Genomic DNA, 26,074 nt, shown 5'->3' with positions numbered 1-26,074 from the left:
TATATATATATATATATATATATATATATATATATATATATATATATATATATAGTATAGTATAGTAGTAGAGAGAGAGAGAGANAGAGAGAGAGAGAGATGTTATGTATTGTATGAGACAAAAATATAGAAGATTGAATGTAAAAAAGCAAAATCTTTTTCTCCTTGTGATTTCTTTGACATCACTGCATCGCGGCATGTGGAAATTATTTATCTAATCAATTCCTTTTTCAAAAATATAAAACATGATATAGCATCGATTTCTGATCGGGAAAAACTTATTCTCAGAAATTCTCCTATTTACATCAGAAAAAAAACTAATTATAAACTTAAATTAGAAAATGATATGAAATATACAATAAAAATAAAAATAATGTGTAAATATTGTACATGTGTGGAAATATGCAAAAATATGCTCTTATGTATGAAATATGCAAAATATGCTATAACATATAGAGCAAAATGCATAATTTCTTATGAAACAAATTTATATTTTTTATCATAGTTTATTTCTTTATTAATCAAAAAAAAACATGCCTTATGCATATTTTAATTGCCCTAATGATTACACTTAACATCTATAAGAAAAAATAGACCATCTTCACACAAAAGACTAAAAAACAAGATATGTTAAGTATTCAAAATTATGTAAATTAATTGAAAAAATCCTACTTTCACGCTCAATCTGCCTCTTGAGGAACCGCGCGAAATCGAAGCGATGAGGATCTATGTCTTAAGCACTTATCCTATGATTATATGAACGTACACCGATCGTCGAGCCCCAGGTGCACACTTGAAAGCGACTGCCCCACTCTTGCTGGTCGATGGCTCTTTTATAATTTCCAGCCCGTCGCCCTTCCTCCACACCTCTTTTCCAATCGTGAACGAGCGTGTCCTCGCGGAGATCCATGAATCCTTCAGAGTACAAAAAGACTTCGCCTTTGTTCCTAATGCATGGTGAATCAAACGTAATCCAACTTTCCCATTAAAACTCTGTCGAATGTGAATTCGCAACTATGCTTGCTTTCTACCCTCTTTTATAGATATTTAAATAGCATACATGTATAGAATGCACGGCTCTATCAATTTCATAACAATCCCCGACTGTATATTCGAGTTAATTCCGGACGCCGATCATCTTCTAGCTGACTCGACTGTTGTCGACATCCGGTTCAACCGGTTGGTTGAAGGTTAATTCTGATACAAGAAAAATTTTTATAAAGTTTATTTACTCTAATTGTGATAACTATATATGTTTCGCGTAGCAGAATGCAACCTATAGCGTATTAATGTAACACAGTGATGTTGTTCGTTAATATGCTGCAAAGTAGGAAATGTTAAAATAACAATAATAATAATTGTAAAGATGTTAGATGTTAAAATAACAATAATAATAACTGCAATTAAAGAATATTAATGAAAATAATTACAGAAAATGTGATACAGCAAAGACACAATATATGAAGTTGCACATAATAAATGAAGTATTAGCATTTAAGTGCTGTTTAAAACCTAAACCTAAAAGCTATAATTACATACAATAAGTTGGAAAGCTAAGGCTAAAATGATATATTAAAAAAAATTGCAAATTAATAACTGACAATTCAAATGTAGATAATATAAATTAATTAAATAATAAAGTAGAAAAAAGACATTGATAACAAAAAAATAATGTATTAAATAGTGTTGAAACAGATACCGTTTGAAAGGAATATTTAGGTATAGATATAGGTATTTATATAGATATAGATATAGGTATGTGTGGGAAAAATATTTAGTTATAAATATAGAAATAATTTTCAAAAATTATCTGAGTATAGATACAGCATAGAAGTACCTGAAAAATTTAAATATATTTTAGAAAAAAGAGAAAAGAATGAAAAAAGAAAATAACAAACTGCGTAAACAAATTTTATTTTATATGAAACTACTACTTAAGTAATACATACAAAAATATTTGAATAATGAAAATTATAATTGTACATACGTCATTGCTATGGACAACCATGTATTTTATAAAATATCTTATTTTTTATTTTTTATTTGAATCTTTAAAGTTGTTTGCTTGACCTTTATTTAAAATGAAAATTTAAAAGTCCTGATAAAGGTTTGAATAAGTAAAAAAAACTTAGTTTTAGTTTAATTTCCGACTTATAATGTTAAAAATGTACAGACTAAGAAAACTTAGTTCAACTTTTAATTTCCAATGATAAAGATTACAAAACAATTATACTTACTACACGACAAATTACAATTTTTTCTTGCGTTCATAATAGGCATATTCTATAGCACTTTATGCTTGAAATCAGAGGAGTACATATCACATGTTTGCCACTCTTTCAAGACTGTTATTACATTTGTATGACAAATTTTTCAAGCATGTTAATTGGCTGTAGGCCAAAAAGATCCGAGAACCTCTTTATCTTGCAACCAATCAACAGGCTTGAAAAGCTTGTCGTAAAATAAAACGAATATTAACCTTTAATTGGAATACTAGCCCCTGTCGTACGACAAAGTTTTAAATTCATTGATTGAGTACCCAAAAAAAAAAAATTCTGACATTTAGCATGTTAATGTCAGAAGATTTTCTATTTATATACGACTTCAAGAAAATGCTTTATAAATTATTTATATTCATGTATGAAAAATTTTTTACCAAGAATCCTCTTAATACTAAAAGAATGTCTTGCATATACTGACATGCATGCATAGCACATAAATGACAATTTTCTGCTAACAAATAAGTATGCCGCTAGTATCTTGTACATCCTCTCCCTGATGAAAATAAAAATCAGAGCGTAAGTCGAATGTAATAGGAGAGTAACAAAAACATAAGAAGCCTTCTAGAAAGTGAAAATTGAAATAATGAAATATAAAAGAAGCATTTACGCTTCTTTTACATTTTAATATTTCAATTTTCGCCTTTTAGAAGTTTCGTTTACGTTTTTATTATTCTCTCATTACATCCAATTTACAATCCGATTTTTATTTTCATCAGAGCTTATTTCAAAAGATTATTTGAATTATTGTAATAATTTTCTATAGAAAAATTTATTTTTAATCATAGCTTATGTGTCCTCATTTTTATAGATGAATACGTATTATAAATACACACGCCTGATTCATGTAAAATTTTTCTGCTTAGAGGAAGTGCTAAGAAGAATTTTCCGCTTATCGGTAGAATATTTCTTTGGGTGTATAAGATAGAGAGATTCGACAAATTCTCTTTCTTGCAGCTAATCAATAGGCTTGAAATGCTTTGTAATACGACAAATGAATCTTTGCCTTTTTCTATGAAATTCTTTGAGAATCGTCATTCACTAAATATTAAAAATACCAAAATTACCTATGTGATAAAGTACTTGCACAACGTTGAGAATTAGAGAAAAACGATAATTTATATAACAATCAAAAATTAAATTTCTAATATAATGACATAAGTATAAATAAATACCTTGCATTTAAATCTAAAAGGTACAAAAAATATCCAGATACAGGTACAAGTATCTTGCCTATAAAAATCTAGATACTTAGGTACAATTAAAGTATCTATAAGATACTGTATCAGATACGTTTTACCTAGACGTTTCAACGCTGATGTTAAATAAAAATCGATTGATGAAATAAAACACACGAGTAAAAAATGCCATAGTGTCAAAGTGATTCGATCATCGTATAATAATATTTCTTGTGAATTTATACAATTTTCAGTTCAAACAAAATAATGCAATACTTACAAAAGATGTAATAATAGTAGCAGCACATAAATAGTTTTGAAAAAGATAATTAAAAGAAAAAAATCAAAAAAAACATAGAATAAGAAATATAGCTTATACAAACGGTTTAAAAATTAACTGATTGCCCAATTTATATTTGCATGAGCATAAATTTAATGGCGTACAATTGACGCAGTCATTACACTTAGAAAAAATTGTTTGGTATTTTGACTATAGTACACAATATCATATAATAAGATTAAGATGATAGCAAATAGAAGTCATTTCAGGAATCATCATAATATTATCATTTGATACACTTTTTTTTATTTGTTGATGATTTTGAGTAAATTCTTGACATTATAATTTTTAAGAGACTTTCTTGAAATGGCTTTTCATCTTGAATTTATTATTATTTTGTGATCTATCTAGATAATCCTAGACAGCATACAATATATTTATAAAACATTTACAAAACATTTGTAAGATTTATTTTTAATATTTTGTAAATATTTTGATGATCTTAGAGTGTGTACAGATCATAAATATTTATCATAAATATGAAATATTTATAGCATTTACATATTATGTAAATGCTATGAAAATATATATTTAATAAGACATTAGAATCCAAGTAAAGAATATTAATTTATATTTATTATAAATATTAGATAATATTTTCGAATAAATAATACCTACCAAATATTTATGAATTTATGAATATTTATTATTTAAATATTCTGTGCTATCTGGGATTACATAATTACGAAATAGGAACTGTATTTTTATAATTATTATTGCTATAGTGTGTGTTAATAATACGTATTGAAAGTTCTAGCAAAAAAAATATAGTTGGCAAAAATTACTATAAATTATAATTAAGTGTGTGGTAATTACAATTACTTTTTTTTTAAAGAGAGACAGAGAGTGTATGTACGTTCGAAGAAAGTTAGCTTAATTTTGTCTCTATAGAAAGAGTTCATAACGCTAATTAATTCAATAACATTGCGTAGAAAACATCCTCGAATCGGGAGAAGCAAACATTAACCGATGTCATCAAAACGGATGTAAGGAATGACGCTAGGTAACCAAGCTGAAAATTGTTGGTTCGAATTCGCGTTAATCTTCGCGTTTATCTTCGGTAACACCTTAGCACTCACGTGTACGCACAGGATGTCTGTGTCGCCACAAGCCTTTAGCTTAATCGTTAAAAAAGATGAGTCAAACAAAAATTAACTTCCAATAAACAGGAAACGTTCTCCAGGTTCCCCTGGAGTTTCGCATTTTCCAAAGAAGGGGGAGATTGGGAAAGAATATCAAGGGATTGCTATATTAAATTAATCGCGCGTTTTCGTAAATATACAAATACATATATGAACTTTCTATTTCCTGTCACGAAACATTCGGGGAAGTGATGTAAAGAGGGCGAATTGTAAGTCCTACGACGTAATCATGTAATACACATAGTTTTGCGTGTTAAAAGACGAACGTAACTTCTGACTAGTTGCGTCACATCTCATTGGTGCACGTAAGAAGCAAATGAGAGATACTTTTTTTATTTTCTGCAGACGTAACGTCACAAAATAAAAATTTCTAACTGATTGATCCCTCTTTTTAAATTGCGTCACGAGAAAATCACATAATGGCTTAATTAAGGGAAAAAGAAATGGGTTGTAATGAAGATTAAGATTGAATCTTGATGATTAAATAATCCTGTATATTAGAAAACCTGGTAAATGCTAATGTATACAAAGTCGTTCACAAAATATTCAACTTATTTCCGCGTCCATCGGTTGACTGCGACTTGCAACATCTAAAAGAATTATTAACTATATGGGATCGCTCAAAATTACTACCAATTTCGTATTTTTAACGCTTTCTCCGATCTCTCTCATTTCTTGAAAACGTTTATTTATAAAGAAATATTAAATTTTTTTTAATTATAATATTATTATAATATAATATGTAATACAATAAGATAACATATATATATATAACATAATAATAATACATTATATTCATTACAATATTATGTTATATTATAATAATATTATAATAATATTATAATTTGTGTTATATTTAATATTATTATATTTAATATTATATTTAATATTATTATAATTTTTCTTATCAATCTAAAGAAATCCTTTCGCTATATGTATAATCAATGTTCTATAATCAATGTTGAATTAGTTTTTTCTCATAAATTAATATTTAAAAAGTCATAAGTATAAAATGAAAATTCTATAATTTGTCCATAATGTAAATCTACATAATCTATATAATTACTATAAATTGAAATATAAATAGATTGAGCAAAATAGTTCCAAAAAATACAAGTAGCAACTTTAATGTACCTCTAAAAGACGTCTATGAGAATAGTTAATTAAAGGCACTGATTGCAATCCATTCTGACCACATTCTAACTCAACATTATCAAATTTATAACTTAAAAATAAAATATTCTTAATAGTCTTTTTCAAGTCTTTTTTGGCACTTAATTCTTCCCCCACTTATTTCTAAGTAGAGATAGAACGATGTCTGTGGGTGCGATCGAGTTGTCGCTACGAATGCTTTGAAGCATTTGATTGACCATTCGGAAGAAAGAATTTTACTAATTGATCAATCAAAAAATGCTTCAAAACATTCATAGCGGCAACTCGACCGCATTTTATGTAATCGATAAGAAATTCTTTCTTTCACGTCTTGGAAAAATTTCACTTATACCTACCTAGAAATACAATCGAGCGACTTTTCGATTGCACAAGAGCGATTAGTAATAATAACGTAACATAGTTTAAGTGTCGTTACTTAACGTACATAGTATCATAGTTGATTATTCATTTACAAATCATTGTGAGTGCAATTATAGAAAGAATGCAATTATAGAAAGAAAGTCCGCAACATTGTATATGTCGTATATATCTTAATTCACATGAGTTCGTTCAATCGTGCGAAACCATGAATCGATTACGCGTTTCATCAAACATAAGTGATACGACATCGCCCGCAAAAATTACCGCTCGAATCTTCAATATTCACAATCCGGAAGTAATGCATACGAAAATTTCATCATGCGTTCAAGTCCACAGACCGTGAACGTCATATTCGTCCAAGCTAGCTTTCACTAATGAAATTGGCTGCTCGATCTCTTTCCATAAATTATCAAAATTATGTCCTTTAACGAAAAATCAGCGAGAAAGTCGATGATCATTTAATTAATCAAAGCGAAAATGCATTTCGAAAAATATTTACATTCAAAAATATATTCGCTCGTAAGAACTATTTATTAGATCTTAATATTATCACTTAATATTATCTTAATATTATCACAATACATAGAGTGCTTTCCAATTGTAAAATCACTATACATTTTCGTGAACACGGTGACATAAAATTCTAATTATCGTAATCATTGACACACATCTGTACTCAGTTCAAAGGCTACAAATCAATTGTGTAAGCTTGTATTTTTGTAATAATTACATGTTACTATCATGGTAACTATAAGATTGGAAGATAATGGACTGTTTTTTTTTGTGCTTCTCATTCAATACAGGTAGAAAAAGAATTTTACTTTTAACTTAATTCTATCCTTATCTAAATCGTGTACGTGACGCATTTGTTCTAATTGAATCGTGCATAATGCTACATTTTATTCCTATGTATATTTATATTAAAATATGTTAAGCAATTAGAAAGCACTCATGTAATTTAAACAATTACATAAAGTATATATACAAAAAAAATGCTCGTCACAGTCGGATATTTGTTATGTCAGTCGTAAAATAATGATTTCATCAGTCTTTTCGTCTTGTAAGGAATTCTATCGATCAATTTTTACATTCATTCATGTTGCCTACCGATCATCTGAACATACCTGTAGGCCCTTTTACAACCGGCCTGATGTATCAACAGATTCTCTTTAACAAGATCAAATTGTTTTTCATTGAGCGTCAACTTGCTCTCTTTGATCGCATCTATAATGCAACTCTCTAAAGCATTCTCATTCAAAGAATCATAGAAAAAAATTTCAACTTCAATATTTTTGTTGAGAAAAGCGTTTTTTATTACGGCTGCATCATGGAGCCGATTTCTTATTCGTATCTCGAGTTCAATTAAATCTTCGAAGTTGAAAATGGCCAGTATGGTCACGAAGCGATTCTTATACGTGTCTCGACGGGCCTCTAGAAAGTTTACAAAGGCCGTTAAATCGCGTTTTTTCAAATTTTCCAGAATAATTAGATTCGGATATAAGAGAGGAAGGTTGATGTCATTCACGGCTTCCAATGGCGGGAAATATTGACGAATAGCATACTTTCGTGGGAAATTCCTTCTTATGATATCTACCGTGTATGATTTACCGACGCCTGTGTCACCGAAGAGAACTATCACTTTGAAAGAGGGTACATCACTCTGAAGATATTCACAGAGTTTCTGCAAATTGTGACCATGAATTCGCTCCTTTAATTCAATAACGGCATTTGCAAAATCATTGCTATGCTTGCGAGTCTCCTGATTTTCATACAAGTACACCGAGATAAAAGCTACAAGTATCGTAGATAATAATAGTAAAAACATAGAACGTTTACAGAAGAAAAAGTTCTTTTTCAGCGGATGTTTAGCTTGAGGATCGCGTTTGTTGCAGCTATCAGTAGTAAAAATGGCAGAAGAATCAGACAGAGCAATTGGATGGAGATTGTCTAATACATCCTTCGATTTCTTTGTAGGTGTTATATTGTCTTCGTTCACAGGATTTGAGCCCTGTCTCTTCTCAGGTTTTTGTTTCTCAGATTTTATTTTCAATTTTGGGCGCAAACTAGTCTTCTTTGAAAAAATAACAGATTTAATTGTACCAGCCTCTTCTGGTTGATATACAGTATATTCCTCTGTTGATTGATTCGCTGATTCAACTTCCATATGTTCCAACTGATCTTTCATTGGTGTAGTGTTTCTTATAAATGATCCTTGGTTACATTGCATGCTCCAGTTCAGATTTTCAATACCATGATTGTAGTGTGGAAAAACCCATGTACTCATACGGTCACTGTTAACTTTTAACATCCTATCTTGGAACCTTATGCTGCAAATAATATTTTATTCATTCTATTCGGCATTATATCTTTAAGTTATGTTGATTACATCAACATGTGTCATGTTCAAATTGAATTCAGCATTAATTTTATAAATTCGATATGTATTACCACAGCAGTCAGCAAAGAAGTCCTTTAATGATCTTATCTTGACCTTATGTTTTCAAAATCATATCTCTAAAACTTGTGGTACACAATGCTTATTTTCCTGCTGGATTAGAATCTTATCATTATCGTATTGGCTGTGATGCTGGCACTAACAACATCGCAATCAATATGGCAAGATTCTAATTCAGCTAGCAATCTAACAAGAAAACAAGCATCGTATGTCACAGATTTAAGTGATCTCTAACAAATTTTAGCCATCGCTCGTTATTTGTTAAAATATTATTAATAAAATAAATTTTATAAATATGAAATATTTACACATATATATATATATATACATATTTAGCTTAACATGTATATACACATATATATGTATATAAACATATTTATCTTTCTCGATTTTATATTATCCCATATTTTTCTCTATTTACAAAATGTGTCTTTAACAATATAAATGTGTCTTTAATTGTCAATTTTATATCAACAATTAAGTCGAACATTTCTTGACAGGAAAAAAATGTTAGATGGCTCTCACCTTGTATAAAATATCTTTATATCATGTTGACAACATAAAAGAAGAATATCATATAAATTATATAGCAGAATAACTAATAAAATCTATATCTTGTGTTTAAAAATTACCTTTTATTTATAAAAATTGTTTAGTTAATTTTTTAATGAATAACGAATGACAGCTAAAACTTGTTGGAGGTTACTCACAAAACTGTTACTGACAGTCATATGTATCAACAATATGTATCAAGATCATAGGGGCTGATTCCTCCATGCGCAATTATCAAATAAAAAAGTACCTTAATTCTCTGTTACTCCCATATAGTTCGCAACTGTATGGTCTGATTAAAGCATGCGAATTGTCGTTCGTGTTGTATTTGAACGACTGGTTATTGGATGGCAACAATCCAGGTAAAGTATTTGATCTAACTCGTTCTGTCTCAGATGAACGATAAACTTTCCAAATATTTTTAAAATCTTTATTCTCCTCCATAATATTTCGAAGAAGATCTAAAGCTTCCTGCGAGAAAGACATATGACAATAAGAAATAACCTACAAACTACAATAGCACATTTACATTTATCTATAGCCCTCGTTTTTTATCTAAATCGGAACATTCCGAGGGATCTTTAGTCAAAGAATTTACTTGATTTCATTTTTACCTTTATAACTTGAGCAAAATTAAGCAATAGTATTCGAGAATCCGGAAATCACACTTGGTTATCAACGTATAAATAAATCAAGACTCGGAATGAGTGAGGAAACGCTTTTTCAACTCGAAACTCTAATTCGAAACGAAATTATCGCAAATACCGCAACTGAATTAAGTGCCGATCAGCTGACATATGGTTGTAGTCACAAAAACTCCAATCGTCCTAGATCACTTCATCCTTCGTCCTAACCAGCATAGCTTAGTAGCCTATTTGTGTTCAAATGCGAATACGCGACGCCAACGATCTAGCTCATCTAATATCTACCACTTCGAATTGTCATGAATAACAAAATTATTGAATTGATTGAGTTCCTCAATCGCCCAATCATCAAATTACACGTATCTCTTCTCACAGTCTTTAAATAGATTTTTTGTAATGTGAAAATTAAAGTGTAATCTTGGAAAGGTCAACGTGTCCGTTTTTTTCAAGCTACACTCTATATTGTACTATCTGCACTCGCGGACCGAACGGTAAAGCAAACACGCCCGAAGAGGAAAGAATAAGCTACAGGCCATCGGGCGTCGCCGTCTCCCCGATGAAAATTTTTGTTAAAATTTTTCATAATTTTTCAAAATTTTTATATAAATTTCAAAAATGATGAATTAGAATTTTTTAATAATTTTATAATTTTCTAGAAAATTTCTTAATTGTTTATATAAATAATTTCTTAATTTGTTTATATACATGGTTTATATACATTGGAACACTTCAAAATAAATGTCGAAGTCTGCATCTTTTCTAGGATTCTTATCAAATATGAACGCTGAAACATTTTTAGATTTCTAAAGTTTTTTATTCTAAAATTTCCGATAAAAAATTTAAAAATTTAAGAAAAAATTTTAACATTAAGAATGACGATAGATGTCGAAAATGACATATATACAAAATTCTAAGAAAGGCTGTAAACTTTCTCAATATTTTCGAAAACATATTCCAATTCATATATAAATTATGAAAAAAATGTTTATCAGGCCGGCCCTGGCGCAATGAAACCGAGGCTGTTTCGATATTTATACCAGTATTGAAAATCTATAGTGTACGTAACGTATATTATAGATTTTCAATACAGAAAGTGAAAATCGGAATGTAATCCGATTACAGGATTCGCATAAAAAAAAAGAAAAGAAAAACTGTTTGACGTTTTTCTTGACCAGCCAAAGTAGCGCGCTGAACCTAATTAAAATTCAGTTCATTTGTGCACGCGGTCCGATTCACATGTTCCTTCGTTTTACTCCAAGAACAACAGGTCATCACAATAACGTCAAAACGACATTAAAATGAATCCCGATTGATCGAAAAGTGACTTTTTATAATCACTTTGGAGCCATTTGAATGTCATTATAATGTCATCATAATTTTTAATTGTTCCGTTTGACTGCGACACTGCAGATCGCGCAAAGTATTAGCGGTCCAGTCCGACGGTTCCGACCGTACCAGTCCAGTCAATCGAGACTGCCTGAACCACCTCAGTTCCTGCTCGCGTATCGACGAGCAAAGGCGAAGAAGATTTTCTAATGCGGCGCGCGCCGTCCTCCCTTGTGATGTGACACCCGGTGTAGTGATCGACGGTGCGGCAGCGAGAGAGCCGAGAAAAGAAAATGCAGCGGTCAAGCGCGGTTGTCATGGCGCGCGTTTGCCTGTCACTTCTGCTGCTGGTGGCCGTGGCAAGCGCGAGGATCCACAAGCTGGACATACGGGTTGGTTACGTCTTCCAGACGGCGCCGTCCGTCATTATCGTTATCACGCGCCTTGATTCTTACTTGGAGAAAGAAGGTGACACGCGCGGATTCCGAAACGCGTCTACGAGTTTATCGAGTGTCACTTTATCGATGAGTGAGCAATTTTCACACGCGATGCAAAATAGGTCCTGCGACGGGAAAATCGAAGGACATTGCGATACTCTGTACATATAACGGCCATACAAAGTCGTGAGAAACGAGCGGTATCATCAACAATATCGTGCACACGTCGATAATTCCAAAGCGCATATTACGCTGATGCATGTAATTTACATCATGATTGTCGGGTTTATCAAATGTGATTGTAACTGATGATAAACTGATAGACACGTCTGACTGATGCTTATGCAATGATTCTTTCCAATGCAAGAATCGTCCTAGATAGGATCATAAACTGACGTTTTTTTCTGGGTCTTAGAAGAAATCCTTTTCACTCAAAGAAAAACATAGTAGTAGCAACTATAAAAGTGACAACTATACAAATTTTTATATATAGAATTGATGCACATATTATTTGTAGTTAAACAAACTATTATTAATAAAACCATTGCAAGTATAAAATAGTTTGTTTAACTATATGTGTACACTTAATTTTACATATAAAACTTGTATAGAATCGTCATCTTTATAGTTACTACATATTTTTTTTTCTCTGAGTGCGGAGGATCCAAACAAGAATCCAGAATAATAAGCTGACATGAAGATTATCTGGGACTAGCAAAGTTAACATTTTTTTGTCTAGTCATAGAAGAAATCGTCTGTCAACTCAAAGAAAAACATGATAACTATATACAAATTTTATATATGTAGAATTAATGCACACACATTAGTTAAACAAAGTATTTTATATAAGTATTATAATTATAAAATAGTTTGTTTATAACTATGTACATTAATTCTATGTATAAAGCTTGTACAAAAAATTGTTATCGTATGTTATTCATAATTGCTACCATTATTATTTTTCTCAGTGAATAGGATTCCTTCAAACAACAATCATCCTAGATAACAAGCTGAACTTGAAATTTTTTTATCTGGGATAGTTCTAAGAAGAATTATCTGCCATCAATTATATGCACTCAATTAAGAAATTATAGTGACTAAAAGTGACAATTTTCTCATCATAAGTTTTATATAGAATTAATGTACACACATATACATTAATTCTAGTTATACATACTATTTTAAAATAATTACATCTAAATAATAAAAGTTTATTTAGAAATATTATGTGTGTTACACATTAATTCTATATAACTTGTATAAAAAAAGCCGTTATAATTGCTGTTACTGTTTTTCTCTAAATGCAGAGGATTCCTTCAAACAACAAATTGTTTTACTTTTGACAAGTTTTATATGTAGAATTAGTGTGCATAATCGAACAAACTATTTTATTTTTGCAATTTATAATTGTTACTTAATTTTGACAATTGTGAAGATTGGAGTTTCACTAAAAAAATTTAAATCTTCGAAAAATATATTTGTGCCAATAGAAAATAACGAATATATATTCGTAAATGTACTCGTATATTTTTAATGAAAATGTATTACTATTCACCACATTAAATTAATTATTATAATTTCGATACTTCAAAATTTTAAAGATCGAAGTTCCGAAATTTCGCATAAAAATTTCGATCTTCGAAAATTTTAATGTTGAAACCTTCGAAGCAAATCATCAGACTTAGTTTCAATAACTATAAAATAGTTTATTCAATTATATATATGTACATTAATTCTATATACAAAATTTGTACAATTGTCACTTAAACAGTTGTCACTTAAGTTTTTTTCTCTGAATGTGGGCAATCGCAATGTACACTGTTACGGATTACTCTAATTTATGCAGTTACGTAGTATGTTCCTAGGAAAAATTTCCAGAAGTTTTCCCATAAAGAGGAAAGCCGAAGAATGTCGACGTGTGAGTCGTCGGACCCTTCGCACATATCTGTTCCTTTCCGGATCCTCTGCTGAAGAATGGTTCTTTGATTCTCTCGCTCTCCCTTCTGATTCTTGGCAGAATGCGTAGCCGTTCTCGCTCACGGAAGTGTCATTCGTATTTCAGAAGGACGGCAGGCACTACATCACCCTGAGCACATTTGGCTTCTACAAAGGCGGTATTCTGACCGTGAATCTCACGAACTTCAAGTTCGAGCCGGCGGATGTCAACAAAAAGCTGACACCGGAAAGCGCGAGCAAGGCCGTGGTAAGTTGCTAATAATAATCGGCCTGTAATTTCCGCAAACTATATACACATACATTTCGGTGCGTCTACGATACATTGTGAAATCATTTGGATTTCAAAAAATTTGTAAGAAATTTTCAAGGCAACGCTTTTTTAAAAAATTGTTGGAGAAACAACTCTGGCGGAAAAAAATTTTTTATGAGAAAGTACAGAAAAATTACATAAATTGAGATGAGGTCTTAGTTTTAAGAAATTTTTAGTTTATATTCTATGAAAAACTAGTAATTTCTAAAATCTTGTCTGTGTAGTTTTCATAAAAACTTTTCCGCCAGAAAAGAATTGTTCTGTGACTGTAAATGTAAGGAAATCAATTCTGAATAGCTCATTTAATTTTGATGTTGATCTTGCAATAGTCTCAGAATTAGCGAATTTTCCATCATAATAGTCTTATATAATATATAATAATATTATGACGAAAAATTATCGCTAATTAAAATTCAAAGTCAATTAAAGCTTAACGTTACTAATATATAATATATATAATATATATATTAGTAACTTTAAGCTTTAATTGAGAGATAGTAACTTTGTAACAATGCGATATATCGCTCTGTTGTACAGCAACAGACACCTGTTTCTGTCTTCCGCACTCACGAGGAGAGCCACCCGCGTTTATAAATAAGTGCGCGAGTATGCGGATGTATCATCACCTTGTTAGACTCGTGAGTGACTTGTTCAGGCTTGTAGCACAGAGCGTAAAACTGGCATGTGAAATCTGTCACTTGTTTCGTACTTCATGTCGTCATTGATTTATTATCTCTGAAGCGGTAATCCTTATTTGAACCATCGTGTTATCTATTCTTTGTGCGAAAAATCCTTGTTTTTATCTACTTATAATTTTATAACTTTATTTATACATCGCTTTATTAAAATATAATAGAGAACACATTATCTCTTTAGCAAAATAAAAAATCAAGTACTATGTTGCGTTGGAAAAGTAACGTAAAAATTAGCATTTTTTAAATAATAAAAGGAAATCGACTTTTATGAAATAATGTCATTACTAAATTGTTATTATGAGAAAATGCATACATCAAATACACACGCATATTAATAACGATAGTTGCTATTGATCAATTATTCAATGATAATATTTTACAAAATCGCAAAATTACAAATGCGCTTGTTTAAATAATTTAATTTTTTTCATTTTTTTAAATTGTGACGTCTCCTGGCACTTCGACTTAGAACTCAAACTCCAAAAATCCATAGATTACTATCCGCGCTACTGATCTTTTATACACAAATTGACTAACCAAAAAGGCATGTTCTGTGCGAGTTACAGCTGCGGTCTAATAGTTACGCCATAAAGCTCAAACATATCACTGTTTGCTTAGCGTCGACACACCTACCATATCTCCAGATGCGTATTCTTAAACGATGCATGCATACTTTTGAGCAATTTTACCCTATTACTAATGTTTTCTGGCTAATATTTTCTCGCAGTTTAGATAACAGAAATTATTTGTAGTAGTTAAAAAGAACCTTTTGTAAAAATTACTTAGGAGAACTAAAAATAATTTAGATAGAGGAAGCAGGCGAAAAATGCTCTGCCTCTCCTAAGTCGGCGTCTATGTAATTAAAACGTTCAATTCAGAAAAAATTTTAAAAAATGTTCGATTGAAAAGTTGCTAATTCTAAGATGTGTCATTGTTCTGTCAACACAATAAATGATTGTAAAATCATAAGATTGATATGAATAAAAATTTTTGTTTTGTTCACAGTTCGGATTCAGCTTGGGTCGAACGCTCATCGATGCGATCAATCCATACGTGCACAATCATTTGGATGGATGTTTGCTGCAAAATGTTTCGAATCTCAGGACAGAACAGAAGGATGACAGTTCGATCATATATTTTACCATGGACTTGAAAAACTTAACGTATGTATACTATACTTTTAAATGTGTAAATTCATTTTGTATGTAATATAATGTTATTTTTATACGGAAAACTATGAAAGCGCACACATATATGAAGACATTTTAATACACGCATTTGAAGTATAAACGCGATAAGAAGGGTGATATTTTTTTAGTATTATAATCATAATTTTTTTAGTATTAATGATTTTAAGGGAAGGATATTCATTTATAGATTTTATAAAGTGACAAATATATATATGGTATGGTTTTATATTAAGGCCTTTATTTTTAGTATTTTTTATTAGAGTTTTAGCTGAGACTTGTAATTCGATTTCGATGTTGCAGAATGCAGGTAAACTGCAGTAGCAATGTGCATGCGGCACACATCTACAGGGATCCCAGTGCGGTGTTAATGTATCGAACAAAGAGAAGTTCGCTGTCGGCAAGATTCAGCGATACTGCGCTTTTCCCACGGAGAAAACGGAATACGTCGCACGGTGAGTCGCGTTATGTATTAGATTGCGTGCGAAGTTATTTCCACCCCTTCACGCGGCAGTAAAGTTATGCATGATGTGGCATGTCAGCGCGAGAGTAAATATCACTAACAAATGTCGGAACGTACACGTGTCTGCGTCTCATCGATTTTTCATCGTCAATCCGATAATATTTCTCACTTGTAATATGATGCAAGCTACGTTTATACTTGAGAATGTTTCACAATATGTGTCACATATGCGTTAGGCTTGCAACATTTGGCATATGCTTTTAAAAATATGGTAATTATATGAAAAGAAAGATAAATTACAACAAATATCTCATTTAGCTTCCACGCGTTGATCTTATATGCGATTTGCCTTGAAAAATTCTAATCTAAATGTCATTGCTATTTGCTATGAATAGAGCAATGAAATCTCATCCAGGACATATGCGAAAACGATGTCTGGTAAATGTTATCAGCAATTCGTGTGGTGTACATCGAAAATAAACCATCACGGCATTTGCCAGATATTTTTGACACTTCCCCACCACTCAACATTAGAAATGTAAACTGCAACGGGTACAACAGGTGCAAACTGGAGACTTGGCTTATGATCCTCAAACAAGACATACATTTGCCATACAGCAATTATTATCCTGACAATTTCATTTTAAGACACAGCAATTGATTATTATCATTCCACGACACGCATATTTAAAAATAATGCAATATTATAAATGAAAGAAAAATCTTTGTTAAATATATAATTACTATATTACTATATTTTATTATTATGTTTAAGAATGTTTACAAAGGAGAACAATGCACAAAGAGTATGATCTTGAACCAATATACTGTAAACTAATACAGAAATTTCTTATGGGTTTTCTACAATAAGCTATTATCTAAGTTTTAAATCATAAGACATTAACCAATCACAGTCGGATGTGAGAAGAATAATCTATTACGATTGATCAATTTTTTATAGAAACTTAAAACTTAAAACTGAAATAATGATTTATTATAGGAAAGCTCATTAAATATTATTTAATATTTTAGAAATTGACTTCTTAGGAAGTCGTTTCATGAAGAAAAGTTGTATATATGTATATATGTATATGATGGTTTCAAAGGTCTTAGAGATAAAAGGATTAAAAATTATATGAAATTATTTTTTTTATTTTTTAAATGAAGAGTTTTTTTAAGTTGAACCAGTAAATAGGCAAAATGCCTTTATTTTTTTATGTACAGCCGTTTTATAAAACGTCAATAGTCGAAATAAGATTTAAGTAATACATTATTGCTCCTAAATATTTTTGATCAAACGATTATAAGAAAAAATAAAGATAATACACTTTATCCATATTTAATAATTTTTAAAAATTTCTCTCATGTTTAATAGCTAAAAAGGAAGAATAGTTTTATACTTTTGACATTCGGATTTTCTTTGAAACGAGATCTTTGAATCATATATATATTTATATAAATTTTTCTTCATAAAATAATCTCAGAAATCGACTCCTAAAATATTAGAGAAATATTTAAAAAAATATTTCGTATAAATATAAACTACATAATTTATAAATATAAATTATATAATTTGAAGATTTCATACGATAAGAATTTATGATATTCGAGGCGCACATTCTGCGCATTATTCGGATGGATGCTTTTAACGATGATCAATGAGCATCATGCGGTTACGAGACGACATCGATGATCGAACACCTCCAAAGATGAGAGATGCTATAATTAACGCGACTCGTCCCCGATCTTATAAATAACGTGAAACTCAAGTATTTTGAAAGGTTCGGTTAGGTAACTGTCTCTTTTACGCTTACATTAGTAGTACATCTGTCATCGGTAACATCTCGTCTTAATTGTCATTCGCGAACATGCTGATGACTCATCTAAGCAATAACATCAGACCATTCCACCTGTCAGTTAGATCTTTCAGTCCTTTCTTTCAAGAAGTTATTATTAAATAAAAATGTTCAATATAAAATAAATTAAAGGACTCATCAAATGTAATAAGGCGATGCGCGAATAAAAAATTCATATAAAAAGGGCACATTGCCTTGACTTGAATTTCCCTTTTTATATTATAAATAATATATAAAAATAATAGTTATAAATAATATATAAAAATATATCTTTATATAATAATTCACAGATAGCACAGAACATTCTAATAATATTATAGCAGCGTAGCAACTTCGTTCTTTTCGTTTAGAAACTGCAGTTAAAAAAAAAATGATAATTTCGTCAAATTTTTTTGGATTTTTTAAATCAAACTTTTGTGCTCATATACATATGAACTTTCCTTTATAAAATGATTTCTCAAAAATTAATTCTTGAAATGTCAAACTGTATACTTAAAAAAAAATATTTGTATTTTACAATAAAATTATTTTTAATATAAATTGTGTATTTAATATAAATTTTTCTGTACAGTGGTCGAGAAAGCCGACGTTCGCGGCGTTGACCAGAGGCTGAGGTCGGATAGCAACGCGTGTTCCCGTCTCAGATTACCGATGACGATGGAGACGACGTCCACAGGCGAGAGATCGTACAATACGAGCCTCGTTATGTATGTCGCCAACGAGGATGAAGAGGGCCTGTACAATCTCTATTTTCACAACTGTCAGAATTATGATAATAATAAGGAACCACTACTCGTAGATTTCACGGTAAGATTATCTAGAAAACAATTAAAGATTGGACGAGCGTTCGTCACGACAAAGAAACATTTTTCTCGTAGGTGGAAATAGCAGAGATTAATAACGATAACTTCCTCAGCGCCGGTGAAATGCCGTTGCCAGCTCTATACTTTACGATGGCGCTACTTTTCTTCTTGTCTGGCTGCTTCTGGGTGTTTATTCTTAATAAAAGCAAGTAAGAGAAATGACATAGATAAGCGAGACATTAGTAGAATAGAGTTAAACAGAATGTAAATGTTACTTTCGTAATATTCAGGCATTCTGTATTTAAAATTCACTACTTAATGGCTGTCCTGGTATACCTGAAGTCTTTCTCATTGCTGTTCCACGGTATAAATTACCATTTTATCCAAACTAAGGGTGAGCATGTCGAAGCGTGGGCGATTTTATATTACATTACTCATCTGCTCAAAGGCGCCGTTCTCTTCATTACTATTGTGCTTATTGGTACGGGATGGAACTTTATAAAGCACATTCTCTCAGACAAGGAAAAGAAACTCTTCATGTTGGTCATACCATTGCAAGTAAACATCGCTGTCTTTTACTTATTTATAGTTTAAATAAATTTTTTCTGCATCAGTAAAAAAATCAATCGGAATCAATCTGTTATAAAAATCAATTACTTTTTTAGCAATATATTTCAATTAGAATTAAAACCATTAACTTTGAAAGGTGCAAATACAAACTTCGTTCTTCCAAAAAATTGAAATAAATTAGTTAACAAAATTTTTAAATATTTTCTTTTTATACAGAACCCATTTCATGTTATCTCTATTTCCAAATTCATTGTTAGAATGCCCTCTAATAATTTAGATATTTTAATAATGGATCTAAACATGGAGATAAACCATATAGCTTCTGCATAGAAAATATTTATAGAAGCTTCGAAAGTATTATAATTCCTTTTTATTGTTAAGGTATTGAATATCAAAAGCTAAGAGAACGCACATGTAATCGCCTGAGTCATATGGTGAGACTAATGATATAGCAACAAAAATGTGTTTCTCTGCAGGTGTTGGCAAATGTAGCTGAAATAATAATTGAGGAAAGCGACGTGGGTAATTTACGTCGCGAAACTTCACGAGACATGTTTATACTCATCGATTTGGTGTGTTGTGGTGCAATTCTATTTCCGGTAGTATGGAGTATTAGGCACTTAGAGGAGGTCGCTCGCACGAATGATAAAGCGGCAATGAACTTGCGCAAACTCATGCTATTCAAACATTTCTACATTATGATAGTCTTCTACATATACTTCACTCGTATTATAATGTACATACTCAAGGTACGCAATTTCGTAATTTATGATGATTTGCGTATATTAATCCTATAAGAATCACAAACCATATTTCAATATCATATTTTCGATAACAGTCTTTTTTTTATAGATTACGGTGCGCTTTGATTACCAATGGTTGGACGAAACCTTCCGGGAAATGGCAACCTACGCATTTTTCGTTTTGACAGGCTATAAATTCCGACCAGCGTCCGCAAATACGTATTTCACAGTACCGAGCGACGACATAGAACCAGATGACGAAGACGATAAGACCGATGTCGTGTATGTATCAAATTAATCTGTCACATATAAATTCTTATCTATTCCCTTGTTTTTTATGTTTTTTCAAGAAAAGAAACTACAAGCTTTATTGTTAGCTTTATTTATATAGAGCATATTTGTATATAAAATAAAATATATCAAGTTAATGCATATTAATCGATATCGAAAATAAGAGGTAACGAATTCAACAATCAAACGAATGCAGCAAAATGTTATATTTTTTTGTTTAAAGTCTATCTTATTTAGATTTTTAATAACTATTTTGTATATATGAATACTTGCTTATTTTTTCCCTTTGAAAATTCTTTTAATATATTGATCTCTTTTTTAGAATTTCCGGTGGTAATGGAATCAACAGAGACTTCAGTACAGTGAGCAAAATGCCGAGAGCAGTAAGGTCCGCGATTTCAAAAGTCTCGTCTACTGAGGAGGAGCGGCATGCTCTTTTCCATAAGTCGTCTCGTGAGTACGACTAGGATAGTATCAAATCGTGATAGACTACATTATGACGAATACGCCTACGATTTGTAAATCATCGGCTATATTTGGAAGGAATAGATAAAATAAGGGAAGTAAATATGAAGCGAGAGAGAGAGAGAGAGAGAGAGAGAGAGAGAGAGAGAGAGTGTGTGTGTGTGTGTGTGTGTGTGTGTGTGTGTGTGTGTGTGTGTGTGTGTGTGTGTGTGTGTGTAGTGTGTGTGAGAGAGGAGGAGGGAGAGAGAGAGAGAGGGAGAGAGAACGAGCAGAGGATAGGCCTCGAAAGATTTCAACACAGCCGTAGGTAAACCCTCTTAAGGACAGAAATCATCTCCTTATCCCACGGGACCTTCCTCCGTCGATTCGATCTCTGCTCTATATAGAGCCTAGAGTAGAAAAGCGAAGTGCTACCGGTATATGTGTATATCGCTTGGCAATATCTTTCAGACTGTAAATTCCTCAGAGTATCGCAGTCTACTGGCTGTAAAGTTCACGGGATATATATGTAGCGCATAATAGCATCCGGTATCCGCTATCTGAATTCTCCCGGCCATGGAGAGTTGGCGGTGTTCATGTAAGCTGAGGGTGAGGAGGGAAGGGAGTCCGATGCAAGCAGGGAGAAGGTGGTTCGCACACGGTTAGCGGGGAAAACGGGAACAAAGCGGCTCTGGAGCTGTGGAGGCTCCTGTTAAAAGCCTATGTCGGTCTCTTTCCTTCATTCGTCGGACGACGGATCTATCCATTCTTTATCGACGGCCATTCGTGCCCACGCTTGCGAAAATTGAATTCCATTGTGGCAGCTATTGCAGGCGACCGCGGCGAGTCGTCCGTTTAATGCATTAAGCGCAGCGAATATGCGAGCCGACCGTGTGTCAGCTTGTACTGTTTTGGGTTGCAAATGCGTGCCACGAGAGACCTTTTTATTTTTCCTTACACGAATGCGCGCAGTTAATACATTTGTTTCGCGCGGGGATATGTGTATCGACATTGCGAAAAAATGTCACATTATTCACGGCTAAGTAAGTTATCAAAGAAGATGTAGAAAGATTATAAGTATGACGAAACATTATACTAATTTGTATTATACGATTATATCGTAAAATAGTATTATATGTATATAAAATAGGTTTATATATACATATTTTTATTACTAAAATGATTAAATTCAAAATAATCAATTTTTTTCAAACTTTGATCACCAAAAGTTTTAATTTTAAATGTTGTCTGTAGAAAATTCTCTTTTTTATTTATAAATATGACACAACCTAAATCGATCACTTTGAAAGTATTATAAACTCTTTGAAAACTTCAAGAAGTGCTTATTTTAACTAAAAAATTACATTTTTAAATTGTGTTATGTTTGAAGTAAAAAAACGAGATATTTTTAATAAAACAACAACCAATGTTTAAAAATTTTAGTTACATCAAATATATATATAAATATAGATAAATAATACAGACATAAATAAAAATTGGTTTGAATATAAATGACTGAAAGCAAAAATCTTACAAAAATATATCTTTTTTTAATTTTTTCATACACATATTTTTTTCAAAAAGCTACATTTGTATTAAATTTAAATTTATGAGAACTTTTAGTATATTTCATCAAAGTGACGCATGTAAAGAGAATGAGTAGAATTTATGGGAAGATAACTAACTGTATATTTAGAAACTATAACAAAATATCTATATAAAGACATACTATAATTCAAACTATAATTTTCCATGATGTAACTAAAATCTATATGCTACAATCTATTGCAATTTTTTTAATGAATTTTATATATAGTTGCATATGTAAATAATTAATTCTTAAATTTTATTCTTCACATAAATTAATTTTTATTCTGTATTTAAATATTTTTGTTTATATCTTTTAAATATGTGTATTTTAATTTTTATTTTGTAAATTAATTGAAGATAATAAAATTTAGAAACTAGAGAATATATATTAAATAATTAAATTAATGTTTATTCTAACACTCAATATTTCGAAATTATTATTTTAAACTGTAATATATTTTTTACCAAAATTCTTTTATAACGTATAAATTTAATAATACAATGTATAATATGATGTATTAATAATTATGACCTGTTTAATTTTTGATATATCAATATATTGTTGATTTTAAAAATTCTAAGATCAATATATATAAAAAGAAAAATTGGAGGATTTTATCTTCGCTTTTATAAAAGAATAAATGCATATAACCTAGTTCTTCTAAGCTCTTGAAAACCATTAGGGAAAAAATCCGGAGTAGAGACGACCTAGAAAAGGAAACAGCACGCATCCTGTAATTCATCCTGTATTCTCTTTTATCTCTTTTTTCTTTCATCATCAGCATGCTCTCCTTCATCGTTCAAATCTTCTTTTTACTTCATATACCGCGGTCTTCGTCCCATTCTCCAGCAACGAGTATTCGACGGAAGTGTAGGAACTGAAGAAGAGTGAGTGAATTTTATCAGAAGGAATGTATACCCACTGCGAAAGTCAAATCTTAAACGTCGTTCCGCCCGAGGCCGACATTTTAGACTGTCTCTTCGATATCGACATTCTGGAAATGTTCGCGAATGCCATTCCCGACTTCGTTCTGTCGTGTGAATTTGAGGAAAGTAAACGGAATGCTGCGGTGTAAGTGTTTTATATAATAGCAGTGTCGCATTGTTGCTCGAATTACTATGTGAATTACTATTATTCTATTACACAAGCTGCTTTTGCAAATCTACTGTTTTCTATATTTTCTTACTTTCATAATAATTGATGTACAATTAATTTATTTATGCAATTTAATGATTTTAATTTCAAGTCAAATATTAATATTTAAAAATAATGAATATTTGTTGAAAACTTTCAACAATTCCCGGATTCACAAATCGATTTAAAGTCGATTTTTAGGACTGTTTTATTTGATATCTACTAAATTTTCTATTGATCTTCGAAAGAAGATCGATATTTTATCGATGCAGCGTTAGCAAAACATCGATCTTCTCGATGCACCATTGATAAAATGTCGATCTTTTTCGAAGATTAATAAAAAATATAGGTTTCGAAAAATCAATCGATATTGATTTGATTTTGACTTATAAATCAGGGTTTTAATTATCAACAATTTGTAAATCAACAATCTGTAAATTGAAAAGAATTGAAAGGATCTTCAGTATTTTCTGAGATATATCTGGAATTCTAAAGCTGCAAAGAAATTTAAAGAGATTAACGATGAAATATATTTAACAGTACTTGCAATATTTTTAACGACAAAGTGTTTTATATATCATATTACTCTTTTCATTCTTTATGCTTTCATAGTATTTTATACATGGAATATATGATACCGAGTTAGAGCGCAGGCAAATTATTCATAAGAATACTGCTATTCTCATGGAATCTTTGATATTTTGAAGATTATGGAAAATGATTTAAAGACTTGTTGAATTTGTAGATACCATTATTTTTCCGATATTATTCTATAGAAATACCCGACTTCTGTTTACAGATTGTAAGGATTGTGAACTGATATACATGCTCGATTACGATTAATGCTGGTCTGAGTAATAAGTGAAGTAAGAATATTCTCTTTTCTTCTGCCTCTTGATAGAAACGTGGCGTTACTTGAATATGTAAATATGCAAAACGATATTAATCCCTAGTGAAGAACACAGTGTTGAAATTTTGTTCTCGGCATTTGGCGCCGTTGTTGCCGCTCGCGTCTCCTCCTAAAGTAAAACTTCATGCATTATTCTGCGCTTATGCACAGAAAAGAGAAAATACCGAAATTTGACATTTCATTTCCTCCAAACCTAACATAGTATGCGCGTAAGGACAGATGGACATTACGCATTCAAATATCTCGCAATATTTCAGAGCAGAAAACATTTACGTTTATAAGAAAAAAAGTGATGCGAATTTAAAGATTTTAAAGATGTGCTTTATTAAAAGAAAAATGGATTCATTAGAATTTATTCCGTAATTTTCAATTGCTTCGTTAGGCGTAAATAATCTTTCGACTCATCAAATTGTGCGGAAATAATTTCACGATCTATTGTGTTAAACTTAATTATATTTAATTAGTTATATCAATGAATTAAAATTAAGAGAAAAAAACAAGCCTATTTTTGGTCAAAGTGAATCTTAGTGCTTTAATATTTCAGAGTGAATTTATGTACAAATTCAATTTTGCATACCGAAATCTTTTTTGGTTTTGTAAAATGCAATCATAAACAGAACTATAATATTGCATATTAAATTGAAAAGCAATTTATTAATTTTTTATATAAATGAGCATTTTAGAAGAACATTAATAAATTTGAAAATAGATGAAAATAAATTGATACAGTCAGTAACAAATATTAAAGTTAATTATATAATTTCACCATTTTAATGTCATATATTTTATCAAAATTATTTTACATTTATAATAATCAAAAAATTTAGATAGTTCTTATAATCTTATGGATTTTACCATCAACAATTTTACTGAGGTCAATTGACTTTGGTTAATGACAATAGATTTTCGATATTTTCTCCTCAACCAAAGTTGATCATAAATCATTTGAAAGTGAACCATCATGTTTTTATCCATTCGGCCAGCCAACAGTTATAAATATTTTAAAAATTGCATCTTTTTAGAATTATATTATCATGTTTTAATACAATTGTCTTTAATTCATTTAAAAATAATTTCGAAAATAATACTCAGAAAAATATTACAAAATTGTGTACGCGTATGAATGATTTTCTTGATATTCTACTCTCTCGAGTTCTTCTCGAGAATCTTTTATGACATATATTTGTGATATATATTTTGATGTTATTTACTACCCCAAAATATTCATTGCAAAA

At 30.7% G+C, this 26,074-nt stretch overlaps 2 protein-coding genes across 2 annotated transcripts; one reads left to right on the top strand and one right to left on the bottom strand.

The window, feature by feature from the left end:
- Positions 1-7,562: 7,562 nt before the first annotated feature.
- Positions 7,563-9,923, bottom strand: LOC105621368. The gene is made up of 2 exons (XM_012202833.1): positions 9,730-9,923; positions 7,563-8,799 (listed from the first exon to the last, which is right to left on the bottom strand). Exons 1-2 carry the CDS (start codon positions 9,921-9,923, stop codon positions 7,563-7,565), a joined length of 1,431 nt encoding a protein of 476 aa, XP_012058223.1.
- A 1,819-nt stretch (positions 9,924-11,742) lies between these two features.
- On the top strand, positions 11,743-21,227 carry LOC105621367 (protein GPR107). Its single transcript, XM_012202832.1, has 10 exons — positions 11,743-11,841; positions 13,949-14,089; positions 15,853-16,010; positions 16,338-16,489; positions 18,925-19,160; positions 19,232-19,365; positions 19,447-19,714; positions 20,203-20,475; positions 20,579-20,751; positions 21,083-21,227. Exons 1-10 carry the CDS (start codon positions 11,743-11,745, stop codon positions 21,225-21,227), a joined length of 1,779 nt encoding a protein of 592 aa, XP_012058222.1.
- The last annotated feature ends 4,847 nt before the right edge of the window (positions 21,228-26,074 follow it).

The sequence above is a fragment of the Atta cephalotes genome (assembly GCF_000143395.1).
Source record: "Atta cephalotes unplaced genomic scaffold scaffold00033, whole genome shotgun sequence".
NCBI classification, from domain to species: Eukaryota; Metazoa; Arthropoda; class Insecta; order Hymenoptera; family Formicidae; genus Atta; species Atta cephalotes.
This window is presented reverse-complemented; position numbering and strand designations above follow the sequence as displayed.

Excerpts from the sequence above, each read along its gene's own strand:
- LOC105621368 (XM_012202833.1), bottom strand. The coding sequence starts at position 9,923 with ATGGAGGAGAATAAAGATTTTAAAAATATTTGGAAAGTTTATCGTTCA. Across the intron at positions 8,800-9,729 it reads GGGAGTAACAGAGAATTAAG|CATAAGGTTCCAAGATAGGA; the intron begins GTACTTTTTTAT and ends TATTATTTGCAG.
- LOC105621367 (XM_012202832.1), top strand. The coding sequence starts at position 11,743 with ATGCAGCGGTCAAGCGCGGTTGTCATGGCGCGCGTTTGCCTGTCACTT. Across the intron at positions 14,090-15,852 it reads AAAGCGCGAGCAAGGCCGTG|TTCGGATTCAGCTTGGGTCG; the intron begins GTAAGTTGCTAA and ends TTTTGTTCACAG. Across the intron at positions 20,752-21,082 it reads GACGATAAGACCGATGTCGT|AATTTCCGGTGGTAATGGAA; the intron begins GTATGTATCAAA and ends TCTCTTTTTTAG.